The sequence below is a fragment of the Dipodomys merriami genome, unplaced genomic scaffold, assembly GCF_024711535.1.
Source record: "Dipodomys merriami isolate MVZ:Mamm:240054 unplaced genomic scaffold, mDipMer1.0.p SCAF_41, whole genome shotgun sequence".
NCBI lineage: Eukaryota > Metazoa > Chordata > Mammalia > Rodentia > Heteromyidae > Dipodomys > Dipodomys merriami.
Genome location: NW_027205715.1, coordinates 10,914,187 through 10,940,615, shown reverse-complemented (window position 1 = coordinate 10,940,615; position 26,429 = coordinate 10,914,187). Strand labels below are relative to the sequence as shown.

Here is a 26,429-nt window from a genome sequence, read left to right as displayed (position 1 = left end):
ACCCTCTCCCATGTTTCTTCAATGGGCTCCAGACTATACTCCAGGCCTGGGGGTCTCTGTATCCTTTCTCCCTGCTACAATCTGAATCTTCTGCCAGCTTCCATTTACTCACCAAGATCTCAGAGAGATCTAAGCTTTTGCTTAGACTGGAACCAATCTCAAGCATCAAGCTCCATCACATGGTATAGTGAGCCCTTCTCCCTGACTAAATAGCGGGCCACTCTAGGATAGACACCAGACATGTCACGTTTTTACTATGGCATGAAGAAATACCACATTTAGTGAATCAATATAGAATCTCTAAAATTTCTTCTGATACAGAAGACACCTGATAGACATTATCTTGCATCTTTCTACCACAGTTTTGAGTGGCTGTGGCAAAGTGCCCAGTATTTTTTTTTCCTTTTCAATGTTTTCAGTCAAATGCATCTGTGTGATATGATGCCTAAGACTAACAATTTCTGAGAGTAGAAGGAGAAAAAAATGACCCAATGGATGGAGATAGTAGAGAAATTATAGTCAGGCACCATGATCCTCCTATAATTTTAGCAACTCAGGAGGCTGATCTGATGATTGCTGTTCAAAGCCAGCTTGGGCAGGAAAGTCTGTGAGACTCATATCTCTGATTAATCACCAAAAAGCTGGAAGTGGAGTTGTAGCTCAAGCAGTAGACTGCTAGCCTTGAGCAAAAACTTAGGTATAGTGCCTGGGCCTGAGTTCAAGTCTCAGGACTTGCATCAAAAAGAAAAAGAAAAGAAAAGAAAAATTATCACAGAGGGACAACACAATGTAATCCAAATAAGCTTTTTCTTAATCTTTGGGGGTAAACACCACCACACTGTGGTGATGGCTGAGTCCTCCGGGGACCAGAGGGAGGCGGCGGTGAAGGTGTTCCATGCTAGCTCCATAAACTAGGCTCTGGCGCAGCTTCTGAGACACTCTGTATTAGGTACTGACCCGTGTCGTGTGCCATTGGTGAGGAGGAAGATAACGTGCTCTTCCCAAAGGGCGATGATCTCCCCAGGTGGTGACTCTTCTCAGGAGGCAAGAGCGCTTTCCCGGAATAACCTTTTTGCTCTTTATTCAGCTGCTGCAGTAGATATTCATTAGTTACCACCAGGGATCTGCAGCCCAGGGGGGAAAAGGCAGTCATGAAATCACGAAAGGGAAGACACCGCCATTCAGGTCTGAAATGTCGGCTAAAGACAAATGTAACATCTTTCAACACAAGTGTTCAGGTTATGAGTGGGTTATTTTAAAAGCAGACTTACCCGTTTCATCTTTACAATTCTGTTTGACTGGGTTCCAGATATTTCCTATGTTAGAGAGTGATTTCTCTCTTCTTCCCAAAAGCCCTTTTATGATGAGCTAAGTGCAAGCACTAGGATTTTGGCTCCTGATCAGGCCTCTAATTTCTACTCCTAAATCAGAGTCTCTTCTAATCTGTCCTCTTCAACTAACCAGTGCTAGCTGTCACTGCTTTTTCTATTATTTTGTAGTGCTAAAAGCCACCCCACACATTGGCTGTAAAAGTGATGCATACACAATGCTGTGTGTTACAGCACTATTCTAGTTGAAGAGGTATATGGGCCAAATCAAAATTCCAAGGATAATATCATCATAAGCCCAGGGCCACTGGCTTATGCCTGTAATCCCAGCTACTTAGGAGGCTGAGATATGAGGATCATGGTTCAAAGCCAGCCCAGGCAGCAAAGTCCACGAAGCTCTTATCTCCAATAAACCACCAGAGAACTGGAAGTGGCGCTATGGCTCAAGTGGTAGAGCGCTTGCCTTGAGCTGAAGAGCTGAGGGACAGTGCCCAGGCCCAGAGTTCAAGCCCCATGACTGACAAAAAAAAAGAAAAAGAAAGAAAATCATCATAAAACCCATGATTAGATACACTGATTAAACTTTACCAATGCTCCTAAGGGCTTGAGGCCTCCCCCAGGTCTCCCAGCCTGCATCCTAACATGCTCTTCTGTGAAGAGGCTGGTATTACTGAGTGACTCTGAAGAGGATGCATAGTTTGGATTCTTTCCCTCTTACTCCCCACTTCTGAGTGTTCTCGATTCATCGTCTATGACCATTAGCTGGCAGACATTTACCAAAGGAGCCAGATGGCTGAGTTTAGGGGTACAAGTGTCCAAAGGTCCTGTTAGACCCTGCAAAATTAAGGTGTTATAACACACCGATGCCAGTAAAGATGCTTAAGTCCATGGTGTACAAAAGCAGTACTGAAAAGCAGCACCTTGCCTCCCTGAAGTTTCCTGGCCAGATTTAGGAGGTTTATACACATAGACTATTGTTAACATGAAGAAAATTATTAACTCTGCAAGCAAAGCAGAAGAGATAAAGAGAAGTAAACATGTACTTCTAGAAGTCAATGAGACAGACCTCCTCCTACCTCTGACTTTCATGAAGAAGGGCAACTGTCTCCTCTAGCTTTTTCAGCTGGGCAAGTTCTTGGTTCAGGCAAGTCACCTGCATGGTCAGCTGTTGGTTTTTGCGCAGAAGATCATCTACAAAAGGTACAGTAGCCAGAGGTGAGTAGGATCACAGGTGATTGCCTTTAGTGGGAGTTTATATTGGCAAGAATAATGGGGTTTAGGAACAAAGTTGAGTTAAAATTCAAGCACTTAGTATTATACATGGAAGTTCATCTTTTTGAGTTTCACTATGAGGATTCAGGGAGACTACAAGACCTCGCTGAGCATAGGCAGTCAGCAAACATTAGGCCCTCTGAATTCTCCATTCTGGCTTGTGAATGTATGTCCTTCTCTGAGTGGTTTGTGAAAATAGAATGCTGTTAGGTACAAAGTAAGAACTCAACAAGGAGCTTACAGACAAGGAATTTGTGGTTAAGACATTCATATCTACCTCTGTAAATATGCTACCAATGCCTGCTTTAATGAAGTAAGAAAAGCACAAGAACCTGACCCAAAAGAGCCAGTCTTCTAGAAAAATGCTTCTGAAAAGTTAATATGCCTACCAATCATCAGGGATCTTGTTAAAAATAGATGCCAATTCAGTAAGTATGAGAAGATCCTCAATATTCTACTTGTCTAACAAGCTCCCAGGTGAGGCTAATGTGGATCAGTTTTTAAGTAGCAAGATTCTGGAAGGGTTATGGCAGTCAAAATGCTATACCAGGCCCTATGGCTGATTGAAAGGATGAAAGGATGTCCAGATACCTACTCCTTTTCAGAATAAGCAAGTGGAGACTGAGCTTGTGAGTATCAGATTTAGCAATGGACTTCAGTGCTTCCAAATCAAGTTCTTCACAGCAATCCTGATGCCTGTTATTTGATTAGGGAAGCTAAGCTAGAGGCTTAATGTTGATAGAAGATAATCTAAAATACTGGCCTAAAAGTAGTGCAAAGCAAGACTTAAATGGGGTCTGTCTTTCACTTGTCACATGACAAAAACATTAAAAAAAAAACTACTCAATGATGGAATGAATAGGGCATATAGGTACACTGCTACTGTGAGGGTAAAAGACAATCACCTTTCTTGAGAGCGATTTGTCTCACAGGTGCCCATAGCTTTTGATACACTAATTCTACTTCTAGGAGCATCTCCTAGGAAAATAGTCTAACATGTACACAAAGGTTTGTGCATAGATATTTATTGTATTATTTATGATAGTATAAACATTTGGACTTTCAACTCCATCGGAAGGGAAGAAACATGATCTGAGAGAAGCATTTTCATTGTGGAGTGACTTCTACTTTGGAAACTCTTTAGAATTACTCAGATTCTCTCTATAATTATATTTATCTAACTATCAATACAAGTAATGGCAGCTTTGTTTATAATAACAAAGAATTAAAAGCAATTAGTTAAACATGGTGCAATTTCAGGGAGTGCCTGCCTATGCTATTATATTTATAATATTAGAATGTCTCTGATTGCTGGGTGTGGAGAGTCAGGGAAACTGATTGCTGAGGGTACCAGGGAACTTTCTGGAAATGTGCTGTATTTTGACTAGGATCAAACTTAAGATGTGCATTTTGTTGTACATAAATTATTAAAAATCAGGACAAGCTGGGTGCCAGTGGCTCATGCCTGTAATCCTAACTACTCAGCAGGCTGAGATCTGAGGATCACGGTTCAAAGTCAGCCAGGCAGGAAAGTCCGTGAGACTCATCTCCAATAAACCATCAGAATACCAGAAGTGGTGCTGTGGTTCAAGTGGTAGAGCACTCACCTTGAGCTGAAGAGCTCAGGGATAGTGCCTAGGCCCAGAGTTCAAGCCTCATATCCAACAACAAAAAAATTAGGACACAAGTTTTAGTTTTGAGTCAAACCTATATGTATGAGGATAAATTGGAAGAAAATACAGAAAAACATCAGTAACAGTGCCAAGGCATGTGGCTATATTTTCTATAGAGAACATGTTCTACTGCTGTAATTACAAAAACAAATATAATTCTCCAAAATAATGGCAATAGGCCAGGCATGGTGGCTTAAGCTTGTCATCCTAGCTACTTGGGAGGTAGAGATGGAGGATTGGGGTTTGAGGCCAGCCAGTACATAAAAATTCTAGAGATTCCATCTCAACCAATGGCTGGGCACTGTGGCCTGGGCCTGTTACCTCAGCTCCTGCCGAGCACAGTGTCTGACTGCAGTGGCATATACCTATCATTCCCAAAGACAGGGGAAACACGCAGAATGTTCACAGCTCAATTTGGCTGGGAATAAATAAGATCTGACCTCAAAAATAATGCCAAAAGCATGGTGCTGGTGGCTCATGCCTGTAATCCTAGTTACTTAGGAGGCTGAGGTCTGAGATTCATGGTTTGAACCCAGTCTGGGTGGGAAAGTCCATGAAACTCATTTCTTCAATTAACCATCAAAGGGGTTGGGGATTTAGCTCAGTGGAAGAGCACTTGCCTGGCAAGTGTAAGGCCCTGAGTTCAGTTCTCAGATCTGGGGGGAAAAAAAACTATAAAAGACCAAAATAAAGGGCTGGGAAGGTGGCTCAGTGGTAGAGTGCTTGCCTTGCATGCATGAGACCCTAGGTTCGATTCCTTGGCACCACATAAGCAAAAAAGAAAAAAGCCGGAAGTGGTGCTGTGGCTCAAGTGGTAGAGTACTAGCCTTGAGCTGAAGAGCTGAGAGATAGTGTCCAGACCCAGAGTTTAGGCCCCACGACCGACAAAAAAAAAAAAAAAAAAAAAAGACCAAAATAAGGCAGTAGCAATTAACCATCAAAAAGCTGGAAGTAGGGCTATGGCTCAAGTGGTGGAGCACCAACCTTGAGTACAAAAGCTCAGGGACAGGACCCAGGCCCTGAGTTCAAGCCCTAGGGCCAGCATTAAAAAATGCAAAAAAGCCGGGAGCCAGTAGCTCATGCTTGTAATCCTAGCTACTCAGAAGGTTGAGATCTGAGGACCACAGTTCAAAGCCAGCCCAGGCAGAAAAGTCTATGAGACTCTTATCTCCAATAAACCACTCAGAAAACTGGAAGTGGTGCTGTGGCTCAAGTGGTAGAGCACTCGCCTTGAGCTGAAGAGCTAAGGGACAGTGCCCAGGCCCAGAGTTCAAGCCCTATGACTGACAAAAAAAAAAAAAAAAAAATGCCAAAAGAGGCTAGAGGCATGGGTGAAATGGTAGAATGCCTGCCTTGCAAGCACAAGGCTCTAAGTTCAATCCCCAGTATTCCCCTAAACAAATAAAAAAGCTAAGGCAAGCTGATGGTTTCCATTAATGCACAAGGAAAAATAATGAGAGCAAGCCAAACATAGCTCTTGCAGCTACTGAAGCTGCTTAAATAGGTTACTTTGGGAAGTTCCATAAGGAACCTTCCTGAACTTACCATGTGTATGGGACTGGTGCCCACTCACAATCGAGATGGCAGAACCTTCCTCCAGCTGCTGAATTTTTTCTGACAAAATGAGGTTTTCCTCCAGCACTCTGACCAGTTTTTGTTTCAAACTTTCCTTTAGATCAGAAAACAAAACACCACCACATTAAGAATCTGAAACCTTGAGGAAGGTGTTTAGAGGAAGATTGAGAGTCCCTCCCTCTAATTAATGCTAACTTGTTGAAGTCAGCATCAGTGGGACTTTCTCACTACAACTTCAGTTCATTGGTAGACACTGCTCAAGTGCAGTGAACCAATTTATCATATGGAGTCATGGTCTTTCTGTGGATTATCCACGACTCTTGCTGAACAGGTGGTGGCTGGAATTCTGAGATGTTCAAAGTTTCTAGAACCAAACTTGGTGTTTAAATATCCTGTAAAATGCCTCTGATCTCACTTCCTGGCTCCATTAGAAGGGAGAAAGGACGATCGCCGAGGCCTCTGCCATCCCTTACTGGACACACCATAACCTTCCTTCAAGAGCATGACAGTATGCACTTAAAAAAAATTGTTTTTGATTAACCGGGCGCCGGTTACAGGCTCACGCCTGTAATCCTAGCTATTCAGGAGGCTGAGATCTGAGGATCGAGGTTCAAAGCCAGCCCGGGCAGGAAAGTTCAAGAGACTCTAGAAAACCAGAAGTGGTGCTGTGGCTCAAGTGGTAGAGCGCTAGCCTTGAGCTGAAGAGCTGAGGGACAGCACCCAGGCCCAGAGTTCAGGCTCCACGACCAGACCCAAAAAAAAAAAAATGTTTTTTTTGGTAGGTTGGGGGCTTAAACTCAGGGCCTGGGTGCTGTCCCTGAGCTCTTTTTGCTCAAAGTGAGTGCTCTACCACTTGAGCCACAGGTCTACTTCTGGTTTTCTTGTAGTTAATTGGAGCTAAGACTCCCATGAACTTTCTTGCCTGGGCTGGCTTTGAATTGAGATTCTTATATCTCAGCCTCCTGAATAACTAGGATTATAGGCATGAACCACCAGTGCGAATCTACTCTACCATATGCATTTTTTACTTGCTCTGTGTGTGTGTGTGCACATGCGTGCGCCCGCGCACACACTACTCTTGGTGCTTGAACTTTGGGCCTGGGTGCTGTCCATGAGCTTTTGTGCTCACAGCTAGTGCTCTAATACTTGAGCCATAGCTCCACTGTGGCTTTTTGGAGATAAGACTCTCATAGACTTTTCTGCTGGACTGGCTTTTTTTTTTTTTTGTCAGTCATGGGGCTTGAACTCTGGGCGCTGTCCCTCAGCTCTTCAGCTCAAGGCTAGCTCTCTACCACTTGAGCCACAGAGCCACTTCCAGTTTTCTGAGTGGTTTATTGGAGATAAGAGTCTCTTTCCTGCCCGGGCTGGCTTTGAACTGTGATCCTCAGATCTCAGCCTCCTGAGTAGCTAGGATTACAGGCGTGAGCCACCAGCACCCAGCCATTTACTTCCCCCTCCCTTTCCTTTGTGATTTTTTGGGGGTTTGGATTAGAATAAAGGAGTCATCCCTATAAAACCTCCAAGTCGTCTCCATCCTGCCAAGTTTTGTGTTCGTGAGCTGTCCAGCCTGACTGTCCCATATTTTGCCTCTATAGGTAATGATTACCTGTCTCTGTCCTTTTCTAGTAAAGTGGAGAGAGAAGTGTGAGTGAGCCATACCACATCGCTAGGGACCAGCTGTCCAGCCTCCTTCGAGTCACTGTCCCGCCTGCGGAAGGCTTTCCCGGCATCTTCAGGATGGGTGCGACCCCACTGCTGAGGAGGACCAGGGACGACCAAAGACAGAAGCAAATCTCGGGCAGGACCTGCCAAAAATTCAGGTTGGGCACAGCAGCCAAGCTTAAAAACTAAGGCACAGGATTCCTAGGCAACAATTACAGGCTCTATCATCTAATGATCTCCTTTCCCCAAGACTTTAGCAAGTGACTGGTAAGAGGTACTTAGTGTGAATAAGAAGCAATACCCCACTTGCTCTGAGGAGGAAAGCATAAGCCATCCAGAGTCACTCATCAATGGCCACAGAGCACTATTTTCCTATAAAATGGGAGCAGTAAGTCCACACGGAAGTCATTCACTGTGACTTCTCTATTTTAGTTTTTCAGTGTTGGGGAAATCAAACCCAGAATCTCATATCAGCTAGGCAAATGCTAAACTAAACCTTCAGCCCTTAGAAATAATAATAAAAAAATTCCTAGCACAAACAACTTGAAAGTTTTTAGTTGTTACTTAAACTTTATTTTGCTAACAAGTGAAAGTTCTTTGAATTCTTCTCCCATTAAACAACAAATAAACACGTGGAGCCAACATTTGCAAAACTATCTTTTCTCCATGTATCAAAAACAATCCCTCAAAAGAGTCCAGGCCATTTATTTACTTGAGTAATTTAGATCATAACATTATAATAGTCATCTCAGAACTGGGATAATCAGACCTAATTTCTGTTGTATTCATTACTGACTAATGTATCTCTCAAGGAGATTAAATCTTTTTTTTTTTTTTTTGGTCGGTAATGGGGCTTGAACTCTGGGCCTGGGTGCTGTCCCTCAGATCTTCAGCTCAAGGCTAGCACTCTACCACTTGAGCCACAGTGTTTTCTCAGTGGTTTCCTGGAGATAAGAGTCTCACAAGCTTTCCCACCTGGGCTGGCTTTGAACCTTGATCCTCAGAGCTTAGCCTCCTGAGTAGCTAGGATTACAGGCATGAGCCACCGGTGCCCGGCATAAAATCTTTTTGTAATTATTAGTATGATCACTATTATACATATCTGGCCATTCTATATGTTACCAAAGACTACACCCATACCCACGCACATGCATATGTGTACATACACATATCATACACTCTTAAAGGAAGAACAAAACAATTGCTCAATAACAAGCAGAAAGAGTGCTCATTTTAAAAATATAAATGTAAGAAAAATGTCGACTTTTTAACCATGGTGTCTTTAAAAAAGTTTCATAATAGATACAAGATCAATTTTCCTTGTAAGTTGAAGCTCCGTGGTTTTTAGCAGAGCACTAAGCAGAAGCAAAGTCCCACCCTCGCCAGACACAAGACGACATACACTCACCGAGAAATTTCTTGTTGAGGAGGAGAGAACCAGAGCCATTCCAGTGCTTATCCACAAGCTCCAGGAGCTGTCTGAGGACAGTGGCCACATGAGGGGTTCTGGCAGAGATTGGGGGACTGTGGTTTCCTGGCAAACCATGCAAACTGCCCAGGTCACTTGAGAGAGGCTCAAGAAAAAAAAGCAAAACCCTCCAACCATTTGTCATTCTTACACAATAAGGGAAGTAAGATTCCAGACATTTAAAACATTAATTTTTTTAAAAGAAAGGTTTCATCTTTCAGTTTTAATTTGAATAATGCACTATTTATGTCCAAGGCAAACATTTAAGATATTCAAGGACAAGTTCAAAGGTAATAAAATCTTCTATTATTATTTTCTATAGGGATTCTCCGAATATAATAACAATAAGAATGTATCAACACTAACATTATTTTTCAATATATTATGTAATATAGAAAGATGAAAATAGAGAACACTTAAAAATTATAAAGTAAAACTGAAGTCCTGGTGCCAGGGTCTCATGCCTGTAATCCTAGCAACTCAGGAGGCTGAGATCTAAGAATCATGATTCAAAGCCTGCCCAGCAGACAAATCTCAGAGACTCATTTCCAATTATCCACTAAAAAGCCCGACCTGAAACTATGGCTCAAGATGGAGAGTGAAAGCCTTCGCAAAAAAACTAAGGGATATCACCCAGGCCCTGAGTTCAAGCCCTAATATTGGCACCAAAAAAAAAGAAAAAAAAGGAAAATTGAGAGTAATTTAATAAGATGTTCTAATTCACAATAATCTTTTAATATGTTATATAATAAACATAAATATCCTGTAATTTTTTTCATGGGACTGGAGTTTAAACTCATGGATTTTCACTTACTAGGCAGGCACTCTAGGCAGGCAGGAGTATGACCATACCCCTAGCCCTTATTTTTTTGTCCATTGTGGGCCTTGAACTTTGGGCCTGAGCACTGTCCCTCAGCAATTTAGCTCAAGGTTTTACCACTTGAGCCACAGCACCACTTCCGGTTTTCTGGTGGTTTATTGGAGGATAAGAGTCTCATGGACTTTCCTGCTTCAGCTGGCTTTGAACCATGATCTTCACATCTCAGCATCCTGAGTAGGTAGGATTATAGGTGTGAGCCATCTGTGCCTGGCTTTCCTTTTTTCTTGAGTTAAAAATAAAACTAAGTGTTTTTTTCTCCCCCTTCTGGATAAGGTTTTTGTCCAGGACTTTGATCCTCCTATTTGTGCTATATATGCAGAGCTAGAATGACAGATTTTCTTTTCAGAAGCTTTCTGGCTTGAGGCATATTACTTTTTTTGTTTTTTGTCGGTCATGGGGCTTGAACTGTGGGCCTGGGTGCTGTCCCTGAGCTATTCAGTTCAAGGCTAGCGCTCTACCACTTGAGACACAGCGCCACTTCAGGTTTTCTGAGTGGTTTATTGGAGATAAGAGCCTCACAGACTTTCTTGCCCGGACTGGCTTTGAACCATGATCCTCAGATCTCAGCCTCCTGAGTAGCTAGGATTACTGGCATGAGCCACTGATGCCTGGCAACTTTTATATTTATAATCAGAGACTCCAGATATATTCAGCATAGTGGTAGATCACTTGCCTAGCATATGCAAGTCCCTGGGTTCTACTTACAGGTAACTAATCCCAACCAAAAAAGGTTGTCTTTTTATATTTATATTCAAATAGGTCTTTGAAAGCTTTCCATGTAAAGAAACCCAGTATCTGATGATAAAGAAATTAGAGTTTTAAAGGTAGTCCAGAAAATGCATTAACATTTTAGCAATGTAAAATTAAATAAATATGAAAAAATGTCTGTAGACAATCCTAGTAATATGGCATCCCAAATATCTTGATTGGTCTGTCTCTACCCTAAATGCACTAACACACAGTGATTTTGTTTGATAAAATAGGCTGAAATGGTAGGGGGGAGGGGGAGAAGAGAGAGATCAAAAGTTATAGAAAGTATTACAAGACCGCCCCCTTTGGTGCATGGAAATTATAACCACCTCCAAAGTTATAAAAACTGAAGATGAAGTATTAAGAATCAAAAACAAAAACACAAAGCTTGGTGTGGTGGCTCAAGCCTGTAATCCTACCTTTTTGGGAGACAGAAATTGGGGAACTGAGGTTTGAGGTCAGCCTGGGCCTAAAAGTCCCTAAAACTCCATCCAAACCAAGGCTGAAAACAGTGGTTCACGCCTATCATACCAGCAACAAAGAAAGTACAAATAGGAGGATCACAGTGCAGTCCAGATCAGGCATTAAGCAAGTCCCTATCGTGAAAATACCCAACATAAACTGGGTGCTGGTGGCATATGCCTGTAATCCTAGCTACTCAGAAAGCTGACATTTGAGGATCATGGTTCAAAGTCAGCCTGGCAGAAAAGCCCAAGAGACTTTATTTACAATGAACTAGATATGTGGGAATCACTCTTAATTTTGCATTCATTCTCTGCACCAACCTTTAGCTAAAAAGTTCCCTGGATAATCTAACTAATTTATCTCCTTGCTGCTACTTACTTTGGGGGGGGGGGGGGCGGGGAAGAATTGTTTGAATTTCTAGAAAGCAAAGTAAAGCAATGCTTTTTTATTTTTTTGTCAGTCATGGGGCTTGACCTTTGGGCCTGAGTGCTGTCCCTGAGCTCTTCAGCTCAAGGGGAGCACTCTACCACTTGAGCCACAGCACCATTTCTGGTTTTCTGGTGGTTAATTGGAGATAAGACTCTCAAGGACTTTCCTGCCTGGGTTGGCTTTGAACCATGAACCTCAGATCTCAGCCTCCTGAGTAGCTAGGATTACAGGCATGAGCCACCGGTACCTGCCCCCCCACCTTTTTTTTTTTTTTTTTTAAAGAAAGTTAATTTATCCTTTTCTGATGCCAGTAGTGAGACTTGAACTCAGAGCCTTGTGTTCTCACTTGGCTTTTTTTCTGGTTAAGGCTTGTAGTGTACCACTTAAACTATAGCTCTTTTTCTGGCTTTTTGTGGTTAATTAGAGTCTCAGACTTTCCTGCCTGAGGCTGGCTTTGAACTTTGATCCTCACATCTCAGCCTCCAGAGTAGCTAGGAATGAGTCACCAGTGCTTAGCACAAAGAAATGCTTTTATAGGAACTAGTTCAAGTTAGTCACTTGTGGCTGAAAAAAAAAAAAGTATAAATCCAATGAGATTATTTAAAGCCATCCATGTTTCAGAGATCTTCAGCTAGCCAGCAACTTCCTCATTTCTTTCCCTTGCTAAAAACTCTTATTACCAAAGTACTTAAAAACTAAGAAGAGAAAAACTCTTAATACCAAAGTGTTTCCCTATCATCTTTAGCTCTGGAAGTAGATCGGGACAGATCCTTTGCAGGGCAGTGGGTATGAAGTGGGCATGTGACTTTCCCAAGGGTAGAAAGAATCACAGATTTTAGCCTGGGATTTTAGCCATAGGCCTCTAAAAATCTCTCAGCCTCTTGGTCAGAATTACCGTGATTCCCAACAGAACCCCATGCTGGTGGTGGAGCCTAAGTGTTTCTTGTACATTCCCAAACAAGCCAACACTTGCCTCGATGCCTGTAGCATCTTGGAAACCATGCTTCGGATTCAGGTTGGCAAAAATATTGTCCTTCCGCTTGAATCCTCTCCTTGTTGGGCTTAATGACCTCCTGGCCAGAATTTCTCTGTCTTCTGACGTCCCAGGAGGCAACAGCAGTGTTCTAGGAGCATTTCCCAGGACAGGGTTGTTTGGGAAAGAACCACGTGCTGGTGTTAAATCACTGAGGCTGCTGGATAATTGGTGCTCAACACTGACCAGCAGAGCAGGGTCACTGTTGAAATGGGTGGCGGCATACAGATCTGGGGAGGAAAAGAAATCAGGAAATGAACTTGCCTTTCAGCTTCCCAGTGCCTGTCTCACACCCATCAGTATTTAATGTGGAATCCAAATAATAATAACTGCTCCCCAGCATATCTCAACTCTTGGAAACTTGCTCTCCTTCTACCTGGAAAAAACTCAACTCTAGTTACATCCAGGTGTCCACATACTCTAAGCCTAGCCCACAGCAGCAGAATGAGACTGTTTTTGTTTTTGGCAGTGTTAGAATTTGAACTCAGATCCTTGCCTACTAAGGCAGGTACTCAACTACTTGAGGTCATACCCTTAGCTCTTTTGTTTTGCCTTGGTTGTTTTTCCGATAAGATCTTATTCTCTTTTTAACCAGGATGAATCTCAGACTGGGATCCTCTTACCTACACATCCTGTGAAGCCGGGATTCTAGACGTGTACTACTACACTGGATTCAATAGGCCTCTGTCCTGACCTTCCTCACTAGCTTGTCTGGACCCTTAGTACTGCACATCTTTTTTTGTTTTTTTAATATATGAGTCACTCTTCTATATCTTTTTTTTTTTTTGGGTCCGGTTGTGGGGCCTGAACTCTGGGCCTGGGCACTGTCCCTCAGCTCTTCAGCTCAAGGCTGGTGCTCTACCACTTGAGCCACAGCACCACTTCCAGCTTTTTTCTTTTTGCTTATGTGGTGCTGAGGAATCGAACCCAGGGCCTCAGGCATGCAAGGCAAGCGCTCTACCACTGAGCCACCTTCCCAGCCCCACTCTTCTATATCTTGAGAAGATACTTTTACAGCTCTTTTTTTCTTCAAGTTCCAGCACTAATCTTCCTTCCTTCCTTCTCGGATGCTGACCTTATTTTCACTGAGAAAACATAGGCAATCAAAATACTACCACGACTACTACTAATAGCCAAGTGCTGGTGCCTGTAATTAATCCTACCCACTCAGGAGGCTGATATCTGAGGATTGTGGTTTGAAGCTGGCTCTGGCAGGAGGTACTGAGTTCAAACCACAGTACCAGGAAAATAAACAAATAAATTATCCACTGGAAGCTGGGTGCTGGTGGCTCCTGCCCATAATCCTAGCTACTCAGCAGGCTGAGATCTGATGAGTGAAAAAATATGAAACCAACGCAGGCAGATAAAGCCAAGAAACACATCTCCAACTAATCAAAAAAAAAGCTGGATTGGGAGGTATGGCTCAAGTGGTAGAATACCAGCTATGGCTGATGAAGCCACGTGAGATCTCAAGGCCTTGAATTCAAGTCCTAGTGCTGACTGGCGCGTGCACGCGCGCGCGCGCACACACACACACACATACACACACACACTGGCACACACACACACACACACACACACACACAAAGCTTACTGGATCCCACTACTGAAGCTATCAACTCAATTGTAAATTTATAACCATAACTTCTCTGCCTCCTCCTTGATTGAACAGATGAACTGCCAGTGCTTCATCTACGGCTATTCTCCATTGATGGGATACATTCCATCTCTTCTTCTCTACTCAAGGATATTGTTCTTTTTCCTCATAATTGTCTGCATTTTCTGCTGCATCCATTTTCAATATTCTCTCATAGAGCATTTCTATCAGCCTCTCAGGCCCTCAGCCCTCCTCCAGCTCCATTTCTCTGCTCCTGCTGAAACTCCTTGAAGGGTTTGTGTATGTTCAGTAACTCTATTGCTATACTTCCAAGTTTTTCTTGAACTCATCTCAATGAAGCTTTTATTTCCACATATCTCCTGAGGCTGTTTGCTAATATCATTGGTATTGCCAAACAGCACGGCCACTCCTCAGTCCTGACTCCTCCCAGGGATCTGACACAGCACTAGTGCTATCTCCTCCCTGGCTTTGAGGCAGCACCCTTTTACAGGTTGCTTCTTTTGCACTCTGTGTGCTGTATCATCTTTCAAATTCTTGGATGGCTCAGGTCCAGTCCTCAGGTGTCTTTCTTATCTATATTCACTCTCTAGGTGAGATTTTAATCCAGTCTCAGTTTTAATGTAATCTATACTCTGTGTGTGTGTGTGTGTGTGTGTGTGTGTGTGTGTGTGTGTGTGTGTGTGTGTGTGTGTGTGTGTGTGTGTGTGGTCTGTGTGTGCTGGTCCTAGAGCTGAATTCAGGGCTTGGCCTCTATTCCTGAGCTTTTTGTTTGTTTATTTTTTGTTCAAGTCTAGTATTCTACCACTTGAGCCACAACTCTGGCTCCACTAGTGGCTTTTTTTGTGGTTAATTGGAGACTTTCCTGCCTTGGCTTCAAACCCCAATCCTCAGTCTCCTGTGTAGCTAGGATTACCAGTGCTTGCTCACAGCCAACTTCTTCTTTGGTGGTGAAGCTTGAACTCTGGGCTTGGGCCCTGTCCCCAAGCTCCTCAGCTCAAGCTAGCACTCTACCACTTGAGCTGCAGTGCCACTTCCGGTTTCTTGTGGTTAATTGGAGATAAGAGTCTCACAGACTTTCCTGTCAGAGGGCTTTGAACCATGATCCTCAGATTTCAGCCTACTGAGTAGCTAGAATTATAGGCGTGAGCCACTGGTGCCTGGCTAATCCAGTGATTCTTAAGGAAGATTACTCTTCTGCTTCTACAACTTATAGCCTAATCCAGAAAAAAGGCTAGTCATCTTCTCTAACTTCCTCTATACCCTTCAGTATATTCACTGTACTCAAGTGGGGTTCCTTGACGTCCCCTGAACATAGTAAGCATGTTCCAGCCTCAAAAACTGTACTTGTATGCGATTTAGAAAGTTCAAACCCCAGGTATCCACATAACAATACTTTCAACTTCATTCAACTCTACATTCTTCTTTAGTACCAGGTGACATTTGCCACCCACCAGACTTGTCCCTCAAATCTTTACTTTTATGATGCCCTGGATCATTTAATTTAAATACCACTTTGTTCTTATTATTTTCTATACACTTACTTTTCATCCCAGACCTTAATATCACCTGACATGTTCATATGTTAACTTGCTTATCAGCTGTCTTACTTTATTAACATGTAAGTTCCATGAATGTAGAGACGTTTGAAACATTTATGTTAACATATACATGGGACTTTTTTATTTTGCTACTTTATCTAGAGCTAAAAAAAAAATCTCTGCACATAACAGATGTTTAGTGAATTTTACTGGCTAAATTAATAAGTAGTTGAAGAATAATCTTCATCCTTATCCTGAAATTAGCATTTTTAAAAAAGTAACTCAGAATAGCAGTGACTATGGCTAGAGAGAAGACTAAATACTGCTACCAATAGGTCTTCGGAAGGCTACTCAACTAAAATGACAGAGTGATGAAGCTCACCTTCTTACCCATTTTCTCTCACATATTTGTCATGCTAAACTCATACCCTGAAGAGGTTTAGAAGTTCCATGGACCTCTGGTGACCCTGAAATACAATTTTTTTTTTGTCTTTTCTTTTTTGGTACTGGGGATCGAACCCAGGACGTTGCACTTGCTAGACAAGCGCTTTGCCACTGAGCTACATCCCAGCCCATGAAATACAATTTTTTAAATGCTCGTAATTTTTTTTTATTGTTACAATTACATGGGCAAGATAATGAGTACATTTCTTATCAAGCATTGTAGCCTCCTCCTTTGTTTCCCCTTCCCATCCCAATTGCTCGTAAAATTTAAGAAATGCCAATATCAAAATTTCCAGTTATACCTTCTATCTTCATGCCTATAACAAAGCCATATGAACTAAAAAGCAGCTATTACCTGAACTAAGCTTCAAAAGCCTTCCGGTGCTGGAGTCTGGGTTTGACAAAGACATCAGTAAATCTCCACAGGGATGGGATGTGGCAGCTTTTATGTCATTTGAAGGCTTTATGTTATACTCTCGGAAGTTCTTGCTTCTCTGGGGCCTTTTACCATGACTTCCGTGCAGGGGTAGAGTTTGAGAATAATGACCATCATAATTTTCCAGACCGACATTGGAAGGTATCTGATAAGGATGGATCTGGCTGGAGTCACCCACATCTAGACGTTTACTCAGTGAGTCATCATGGGGAAGTTGGTAGGTATCAGGTGTTCCTAACAAGTCCTTTTCTGGAGAAGAAACTGAACTCTTGCTGTCCAAAAAGGATACTCGGTACCCATCCCTGCTCATCTTCTCTGGGGATCGGACTGTGCACTGACAAGGTGAGTAGCGTTTGAATTCTGTCTCCACCAAAGGAAAACAAAACAAAACATCATGAGGATTCCTCTTGGTTCAGCTGGGGTACCTCTGAGAAAGGCAGTTTCTAATTTGACAAATGGTATCATAAAATGATGAAGGGTCTTTCACATAGATACCAAAACATATGAGATGTTTGGGTAAACAAGAAAGAGCCTGTAACACTCTGAAGATAAATTTCCTATCAGACAAATTCCCTAGGAATTTCCTCCTCAAATGGTAGTTTCCAGATATTTAGTATACCTTCATATGACGGTAGTTGTGATTTTATGCATGGAGTCTATAGAGAATAGTTGGTCTCTGATTTCTTTTTAGACTACTTGCAATAACATTAAGTCTGCTTTACTCTTGATGACAAGGGATTTCTATTTCAAGAACAACAGATAATTTAGACTGTTCTCCTGTTGAAGATATTTTCTCTTTTCTTTCTTCTTTCCTCCTTCCTCCCTCCCTCCCTCCCCCTTTTTTCTTTTTTCCCTTTTCTTTTCATTTTCTTTTCTATTCTTTCTTTCTTTTTGCCAGGCCCAGGGCTTGAACTCAGGGCCTGAGTGCTGTGCCTGAGCTGCTTTTGCTCAAAGCTAGCACTCTACCACTTGAGCCACAGCACCACTCCAACATTTTCTGTTTATGTGGTACTGAGGAATCAAACCCAGGGCTTCATGCATGCTAGGCAAACACTACCATTAAGCTACATTCCTAGCTCCTCTTTTCTTTCCTTCCTCCTTCCTCCTTCCTTTTTTTCTCTTCCTTCCTTCCTTCCTTCCTTCCTTCCTTCCTTCCTTCCTTCCTTCCTTCCTTCTTTCTTTCTTTCTTTCTTTCTTCTTTCTTTCTTTTTCTTTCTTTCTTTCTTTCCTTTCTTTCTTTCTTTCTTTCTTTCCTCTCTCTCTCTCTATCTCTGTCTCTGTCTCTCTCTCTTTCTTCCTTTCTTTCTTTCAGTCATGGGGCTTGAACTCTGGGCTTGGGCGCTGTCCCTGCGCTCTTCAGCTCAAGGTGAGCGCGCTACCACTTGAACCATAGCACTACTTGCAGTTTTCTAGTGGTTTATTGGCGATAAGAGTCTCATGGAGTTTCCTGGTTTTGAACCATGATCCTCATTTCAGCCTCCTGAGTAGCTAGGATTACAGGTGTGAGCCACCAGCACCCGGCCTTTTCTTTCTTTCTTTCTTATTTTTGGGTCCGGTCGTGGGCCTGAACTCTGGGCCTGGGCGCTGTCCCTCAGCTCCCCAGCTCAAGGCTAGCACTCTACCACTTGAGCCACAGCGCCACTTCCAGCTTTTTTCTTTTTGCTTATGTGGTGCTGAGGAATAGAAACTAGGGCCTCAGGCATGCAAGGCAAGCGCTCTACCACTGAGCCACCTTCCCAGCCCTTCTTTTTCTTTCTTTCTTATACTGGGGTTCGAACTCAGGACTTTGCATTTGTTAGGTGCTCTACCAGTTGAGCCACACCTCAACTCCAAATAAAACGGAAAATCTTAAAAGCAGCAATGGATGATCCTTGCACGAGTTATAGACTGCTAGCTGATTTCTCAAATGCAAGCACAAAAGATAGAATATAGTGGAATAACTGCAATATTCTGGGGGGTTTTTTTGGTTGTTTTGGTGGGTCATGGGGCTTGAACTCTGGGCTGTCCCTGCACTCTTCAGCTCAAGGCGAGCACTCTACTGCTTGAGCCACAGCACCACTTCCATAACTGTAATATTCTGAAAGAAACAACCGTTGACCTAGAAATCTATACTCAGCAAGAATGCTATTTAAGAATGATGGTGAAATGAAGGTTTCATAACCAAAGGCCTAAAGTGAATTCTAAAGCATGTAGCATAAACTAGAGGAAAATCATCTCAGAGGGAAGTTTGGGATAAAAAAAAAAAATCAGCAGGGGCTGAGAAGGTAGCTCAGTGGTAGAGCGTTTGCCTTGCATGCATGAGGCCCTGGGTTCGATTCCTCAGCACCACATAAGCAAAAAGAAAAAAGCCGGAAGTGGTGCTGTTGCTCAAGTGGTAGAGTGCTAGCCTTGAGCTGAAGAGCTGAGGGACAGCGCCCAGGCCCAGAGTTCAGGCCCACGACCGGACCCCCCCAAAAAAAATCAGCAAAAAGAAAGCAAAGTGGGTAAATGTGCATAAACATTGCATAAAACATCTTGTAGGGTTTTAAAACATGTAAGAATAAAAATCCATAGGAATAAGACATATCAGGAGGGATTAAATGGAGAAAAGTACAGTAAGGTTAAATTATCCAAGGGAAGGGCTGGGAAGGTGGCTCAGTGGTAGAGTGCTTGCTTTGCATGCCTGAGGCCCTGGGTTCGATTCCTCAGCACCACATAAGCAAAAAGAAAAAAAGCCAGAAGTGGCGCTGTGGCTCAAGTGGTAGAGTGCTAGCCTTGAGCTGAAGAGCTGAGGGACAGCGCCCAGACCCAGAGTTCAGGCCCCACGACCGGACCCAAAAAAAAAAAAAAAATTATCCAAGGGAAGACTTAAGATGTTGATTAATTTTTAAATTATGTTGTTGATTAATTTTTAAATTATGTTAGTGGTGGTGGCTCAGGTGGTAGAGTGCCAGCTAATAAGTAAAAGCCCTAGATTCATAAATAAATAAAGTTAAAGACACTAATTGTCATTTTGAAAATAACACAAAAAGTTCAGAAGGCAAGGGAAGCAAGAAAAAGAAACAGAATAACCAATATGACAAGAACAAAGGAGACAGAACATCAACCCTTAGAGCAGAAAGGCTGCCCAGCTACTAGCATCCAAGGCGCTCCTGCTTCTCTCCCTCCCGCCTTTCTTCTCCCTCCCAGGAAAACAGAAAATGGGCCAAACAGGGTCCCACAGTTATATCACCACCATCTTTTAATCTCATCACATCCAGATTTCTTTGATAGCATGAAGAAAAATATTTATTCAGTGAGCAAAATATTTACCATCTTCCTGGTGGTTGTCACTTGGTATCTCTCTTCTTGTCACTTCCTGTAGCTAAAAAAAGTTTAAAAATTTTAGAAGGGCATCTGTGGACATTTAGACAAGAGTTCACTGGACCACGTTCAGAGTCCTTTCCTGTTAGTAAAGATGGCCATCCTTGCAAGCAAAGGAAATAGATATTCAAGCAAAGGCGTAGGGTGGAGCTTGTTTTAAAGCTGTCACAATACAAGGTTCTAGAGTTGCTTTAGAGCTGGTAAGGAGGCTCTTTGAAAATACCAAACATCCTTAGAAAGTAAAGGACATTTTGAACTTTGAAATACTGTATTTTCTCTGCTTCAAATACCTCAGCATACAAATGATAGGTCACTTTCTTGAACTTTCTCTTTTCTGTTCAAGTGATTTTTATATTTATTTTATGTTCTGGTAAATCTCAGTATCAACCCCAGGAATTAATAGAAGTTTTAATGTTAGGAATCAATCAGAGGCATAACTAGGCAAGAACAGAAAGCAATCTAAGGTTTGATTAGTAGCTTGAAGTATTCGGTGTCTTCACAGTAGTCACACCAAATAAGAAGTCTTACTTCCTTATTTGTTAAGCTAAAAGACTTATAGCAAGCTGTTCAATTTCCTTTTTCTCTCACTTCAAAATATAATTTCTGAGTAGTGTTCTTTTTCCCTTTCTTTTGTCTGTTTATTTGCCAGTAGTAGGGCTTGAACTCAGGACCTCATGCTCTCATTTTGCTTTTTTTCTTTTTCAGGCAAGGCTGGCTCCTCTACCACCTGAGCCACACTTCTATTTCCTCTTTTTAGTTTTTAAAACATTTTTGGGGGCTGGGAATGTGGCTTAGCAATAGAGTGCTTGCCTAGCATGCCTGAAGGCCCAGGTTCGATTCCTCAGTACCACATACACAGAAAAAAAGCTGGAAGTGGGGCTGTGGTTCAGGTGGTAGAGCGCTAGCCTTGAGCACAAAGAGGCTCAAGGGACAGTGCTCAGGGCCTGAGTGCAAGCCCCAGGACTGGCAAAAACAAACAAAAACCCACAATTTTTAAGTCTAAGAATTGCCTAATCTCTAGATTGAAATAGCCTATATCTATATCTCCTTTTCCTTAAGTCTAAGATTTTTAAAAAGTGGCAATAGAGGCTGGGTACTGGTAGCTCACACTTGTAAACAGAGCTACTCAGGAGGCTGAGGTCTGAGGATTGTGGGTCCCAGTCAAACTGGGCAGGAAAGTCTGTGAGACTCTTACCTCCAATTAACCACCAAAAAGCTGGAAGTCAAGCTGTGGCTCAAGTACTAGCACTAGCTCAAGAACAGCACCCAGTCTCTGGGTTCAAGCCCCAGGACTAACACCAAAAAAGAAAAAAAAGGTGGGGGGGGGGAGTGTAGAAGTCATTTCTAAGTCACCCAAGTAAGAGCTTTAAACACAAACCAATGAAAAGTGTTCTTCTTTTTGTTTGTTTTACTGAAAACTAGTTACTTTTAATTCTTGCCATAACTTGTAGGATCTCTACTTTCCCATTGTCATCTGTCCTGCTGTATAATTAATGTAGGGTTTTCTATATAATATATATTATACATATATTAAATATATATATATAAAACAAAAGGTAAATACAGAAAATTTAAGAAGATGAGCAGCCAGGCACCAGGGCTCATACATGTAATCCTAGCTATTCAGGAGGCTGAGATCTGAGGATCACAATTTGAAGCCAGTCTGGCAAGAAAGTTTATGAGACTCTTTATCTCCAAACTACTCAGAAAAAGCTGGAAGTGGTGCTGTGGTTCAAGTGATAGAGTGCTAGCCTTGAGCACAAAGAGGCTCAGGGACAAGGCCTGAGCCCTGAGTTTAAGCCCCAGAACCGGCAAGAAATCAATCAATCAATCAATTAATTAATTAAATTTAATTAAAAAAAAGAAGATAGGGAACAGGATATGGAGACATGAAAGAAGTTTATAACTAGCCCCAAACTATAACTGTTACACATCACTTTTGAGCGCTAAAATAACTATGACATAAAAAACATATTAGTTACATGTATAAAAAGATGATATTTGATATGAGATTAGTGAGAGACTGATATTAACAGAGAAGGCTCTTTTGCATCCCATCTTGCCTTTTCATTTTAGAGGGTCCAAAATGCCTATATCAAACAAGTACTTTTAAACCTTTATAAAGAACTGAGAGTCCATTAAGTTATTAGTGTTAGCCTTTGGCTAGTTATCCTATCAGCAAGAGAATGAATACATTACCTGTGTCCCCAGTGGGAAAGTGTCTGATTTCTGGCCAGGTGTACCATTGCCCTGGGTTGCAGAAGTACTGGTTAGGGAATCCTTTATTATTTCTCGGTTGGGGAAGGGAATAAAAAGTCCTTTGTTTGCATCTGCATTAAAAGAAAAGGAATGCACTGAAGCTCTGACCAGACCTCTAAGGCAGCATGTTTTCCAGGGAAAGATAATGGAATCCAGGTGAGCTAGAGAAAACAACTTCACCTCCTGCAATCTTTCACTTTGTTTTATAAAACGGTGATAATAAAATGCAAACTGCTTACCTTTTAGGGTTGAGGTGAAAAAACAATAGATATGAAATGACTTCATAAATTATGACATGTCCATAGAAATAAAGAGAAAGGCAAATCATATTTTGCACACTTCCTCAGTGAATAATGAATCTGCTGCAGGAGATGCTGGGACCACTCCTAGCATTATATATCTCCAGGCTCTACTCAGCAGTCTGCACTGATTCACTATTTAGACCAGCCTCTTTCTGCTTTGACTTCCTCACTTGTAAAATGAGAACAGTTGCTGGGTGCTGTTGGTAATCCTAGCCTATAAATCCTGGCTGTTCAGGAGGCTAAGATTCTGAAGATCAAAGTTCAAAGCCAGAACAGGCAGAAAGGTTCATGAGACTTCATTTCAAAACAAACACGCAAACACAAACTAGCAATACCCACACTGCGATCTTTTTCTTTTTTCTTTTTGTGCTGGTAAGACGACTGGAACTCAGGGCCTGGTTGCTGTCTCTTAATATTTTTTGTTTTTGTTTTTTGTTCAAGGCTAGCTAATGATCTACAACTTAAGCCACCTCACCTTTCCTGGCTTTTTGCTAGTTAATTGGAGATAGAGTCTCACAGACTTTCCTGCTAGAGCTAGCTTCAAACCTCAGTCCTCAGATCCCAACCTCTTGAGTAGCTAGGATTATAGGCATGAGCCACCAATGCCTGGCCTCACTGTTTAAAAATTATGCTGAGGTCTGAGAAGGTGGCTCAGTGATAGAGTGCTTGCCTTGCATGCATGAGGTCCTGGGTTTGATTCCTCAGTACCACATACACAGAAAAAGTGGGAAGTGGGCACTGTGGCTCAAGTGGTAGCTGAAGAGCTCAGGGACAATGCCCAGACTCAGAGTTCAAGCTCCACGACTGACAGAAAAATAAGAATGATGCTGAAAGTGCTTCAGGGAATGTTTGCTTTTTCTATGTCCAGAGTATATGTTCCAGAAGGCAAGTTATATGAATTTACAAAAATAGAAGGTATCTTTTTGGTTGAGGAATTTAAAAAAAATTTTCATTAAAATGAAAGAACTTTGAGGCAGGCCATAAAGAAAAAGTAGGCTTTTATGAGTGTATTTCAGAGTAGTGTATTAGTTTATAGTCAAAGGAGGGCAAAAGGAAGGACTCTGTGGGGAGAAAAGAGTGGTCTGATTTGATTGGACCATTGTACATTGTAGTGGAGAAATGAGATAGGTTTCAAGCAAGGCTGAAGAAATAAAGTTGCAACCAGAGCTTAGAGGAGGCTTGCATGCCAGGTCAAAAAGCTTAGAATTAATATAGTAGTTCAATGGGAACCATGGAAGTTTCTGAGCAGGCAAATATAATTAGTGATCATGCTGTTTTAAGAGAATTAATCTGGCTGTGAAGTACAGAATAAATGGAAGGAAGAAGAGAGTTGGAGGAAGACTTTAATAATATATGGACTAGAGTCAGCACCCTGCCTCCTCCACTTACTATGTAAGTAGGGCAAGTTATTTCACTTCTTTGGGTCTCAGCTTCACCGGTCAAACAACTTCAAGGTTGTGAGGATTAAATGAGATCATGGGAAGTACCAGGGCCAGAGTTTACACTCAGCAAATACAGAGCAGGCTCAGTGATTCACACCTGTAATCCTTGCTACTCAGGTGGCTGAGATCTGAGATGATGGTTCAAAGCCAGCCCAGAGAGAAGGTCTATGAGACTCTTACCTCCAATTATTCACCATAAAAGCTAAAAGGAGAGTTACAGCTCAGGTGGTAGAGTGCTCACTTTGAGCAGAAATAACAAAGGGATAGACAGTACCTAGGTCTTGAGTTCAAGCCCCAGTACTGGCGCACACACACACACACACACACACACACACACACACACACACACACACACACACACACACACACACAAACAGGAAGGGTATGAATGTTCAGATGCACCTTAGAGAAGACACAGCATCAAACTCCAATTATTTTCAGATGGGGCAAGCATGGAGGATTATGCTTAGGGCTTTGTTTGGCTTTTTGGGTTGGGGTGGGCATGTTTTCTAAGTGGTGACTCTAAGTGTATGTTAATAGCTGGTCAACAGAGATGCAGCATTGATGCAGAGACTGGCCCAGTGAGAAAAATTCTTTACATATGAGAAAAATCTAAATAATAAATCTATTTACTTATAAAGAAAACTATTGAAATATATTAGACCAATAAGGACAAAGAATAAAGAGAGGACAGGAGACTCTGAAAATATAGCCTAGGTGTGTTTATTTGGGGGCTGGGGAGGCTGAGAGAAAGAAGAGAGAGAGCCAAAGACTATGTGGTTAAGAGAACAGGATGAAGGGCTGGGAAGGTAGCTCAGTGGTAGAGTGCTTGCCTTGCATGCATGAGGCCCTGGGTTCAATTCCTCAGCACCACATAAGCAGGAAAAGCCAGGCCCAGAGTTCAGGCCCCATAACTGGCCAAAAAAAAAAAGAGAACAGGATGAAGATCCAAGACAGTAACTGTTCCGTGTCCATTTGAAATGATTGGTGGGAAAGCCCTGTCTGAACCATGGAGTAGTGGGTTCTGTCCTTCAGGAAGGTTTTCTCTTAGCCTGTGGCATGACCATTAATACAACATAACCACTTTAATCATATTGGATTACCAACAGTGCTTACTGGCTATCCTCTCCAGGGATTCAATGCAAACACAATTTCCAGTGGAAAATTCAGCTCTAATGGCTCAGAGTGGCAAGAAATTAGTTTTATATATATTTATAAAAATCCAGACAACAGCTGGGGCTTCCAAGAACTTTCAGAAATGGGCCATCTGTCTAGTAAAGCAGTTGGTGCTCAGTAGAGATTGTACACTTGGAGACATATTTTTAACTCTTGGAGGGAATATGTGTGCTAATGACATGACATAAATGAAGTCTAAATTAGCTCATAGGAAAAGAGGCTGTCAAATTATGCTTCAAAGCATTTTCTTCTGTCCAGGAATGGCTATAGAAATGCTTTGACCTAGAAGAAATGCTAGGCTGAATAACAACGATTGTATACCAGAGAAGTCTGTATAGAAAAATGTGAATTTGGATTATCTCTATTGATGGTTAAAATGTTTTTCATGCATTTTGAATTTTCCAAATTATTATCTGAAGTCACATGATTTTTGAAATGTAAGAAATACCTTTAAAAATGAAATAAAACAAACTATATTACCATTCATCACTTATGTTCACTGAGACATCAAAGAAAGCAAAAGTTTATTTTGCCACAATATAATGTAGAAATGACTTAGAATTTATGTTCATATGGGCAGATAAGAAATCATGAAAATAAAATATATGCTAAACCCTTGATATCTAAACTACAAAGCTCATCTATTCAATCTACTGGATTTGTTGTTGTTGTTGTTAGTTGTGGGGCTTAAACTCTGGGCTTGGGTGTTGTCCCTCAGCTCTTCAGCTCAAGGCTAGTGCTCTACCACTTGAGCCACAGCACCACTTCCAGTTTACTGGTGGTTAATTGGAGATAAGAGTCTCACAGACTTTCTGCCTGGGCTGGCTTTAAACTGTGATCCTCAGATCTCAGCCTCCTGAATAGTTAGGATTATAGGTATGAGCCACTGGTGCCTGGCTACTGGATTTTTAAAAAAGCGTTTGTGTATAATCGAATAAATCTTGCAGAAGGGCAGAGACTCTAGGACAGAAGAAAGTTTTCTCCAGTGAAAAAGGTAATCTGGCCAGGCTCTGGTGTCTTATGTTTGTAATTCTACCCAGGAGGCTGAGATCTGAAGATTGTAGTTCTAGGCCAGTAGGGCAAAAAAGTCTGTGAGACTTACCTACAATTAACAACCAAAAAGATGAAAGTGGATCTATGACTCAAGTGATAGAATTCTAGCTTTAAGCACAAAAGCTCAGGGACAGTACCCAAACCCTGAGTTCAAGCCCCAGGACCTGCACACTTCCCCCCCCCCCACACACACACAACATACAACACACACACACACACACACACACACCTTTCTGGTGGAAAGCTTGCTTAGCATATGGCAGGATCATCAAAGTGGCATCACT

The 26,429-nt window shown here is 42.0% G+C and overlaps 1 protein-coding gene across 1 annotated transcript in view; it reads right to left on the bottom strand.

Annotated features, from left to right (window-relative positions):
- Positions 1 to 788: 788 nt before the first annotated feature.
- Positions 789 to 26,429, bottom strand: part of LOC138806995 (leucine-rich repeat-containing protein 36-like) — a 41,766-nt gene continuing 16,125 nt past the window's right edge. Inside the window, exons 6-14 of the mRNA XM_069992541.1 lie at positions 22,113 to 22,243; positions 19,863 to 19,914; positions 16,491 to 16,931; positions 12,476 to 12,765; positions 8,919 to 9,084; positions 7,508 to 7,653; positions 5,819 to 5,942; positions 2,405 to 2,519; positions 789 to 1,124 (exon numbers count right to left, since the gene is read on the bottom strand). Coding sequence (XP_069848642.1) covers positions 899 to 1,124; positions 2,405 to 2,519; positions 5,819 to 5,942; positions 7,508 to 7,653; positions 8,919 to 9,084; positions 12,476 to 12,765; positions 16,491 to 16,931; positions 19,863 to 19,914; positions 22,113 to 22,243 — 1,691 coding nt within the window. The 3' untranslated portion in view covers positions 789 to 898. The remainder of the gene's footprint in view (positions 1,125 to 2,404; positions 2,520 to 5,818; positions 5,943 to 7,507; positions 7,654 to 8,918; positions 9,085 to 12,475; positions 12,766 to 16,490; positions 16,932 to 19,862; positions 19,915 to 22,112; positions 22,244 to 26,429) is intronic.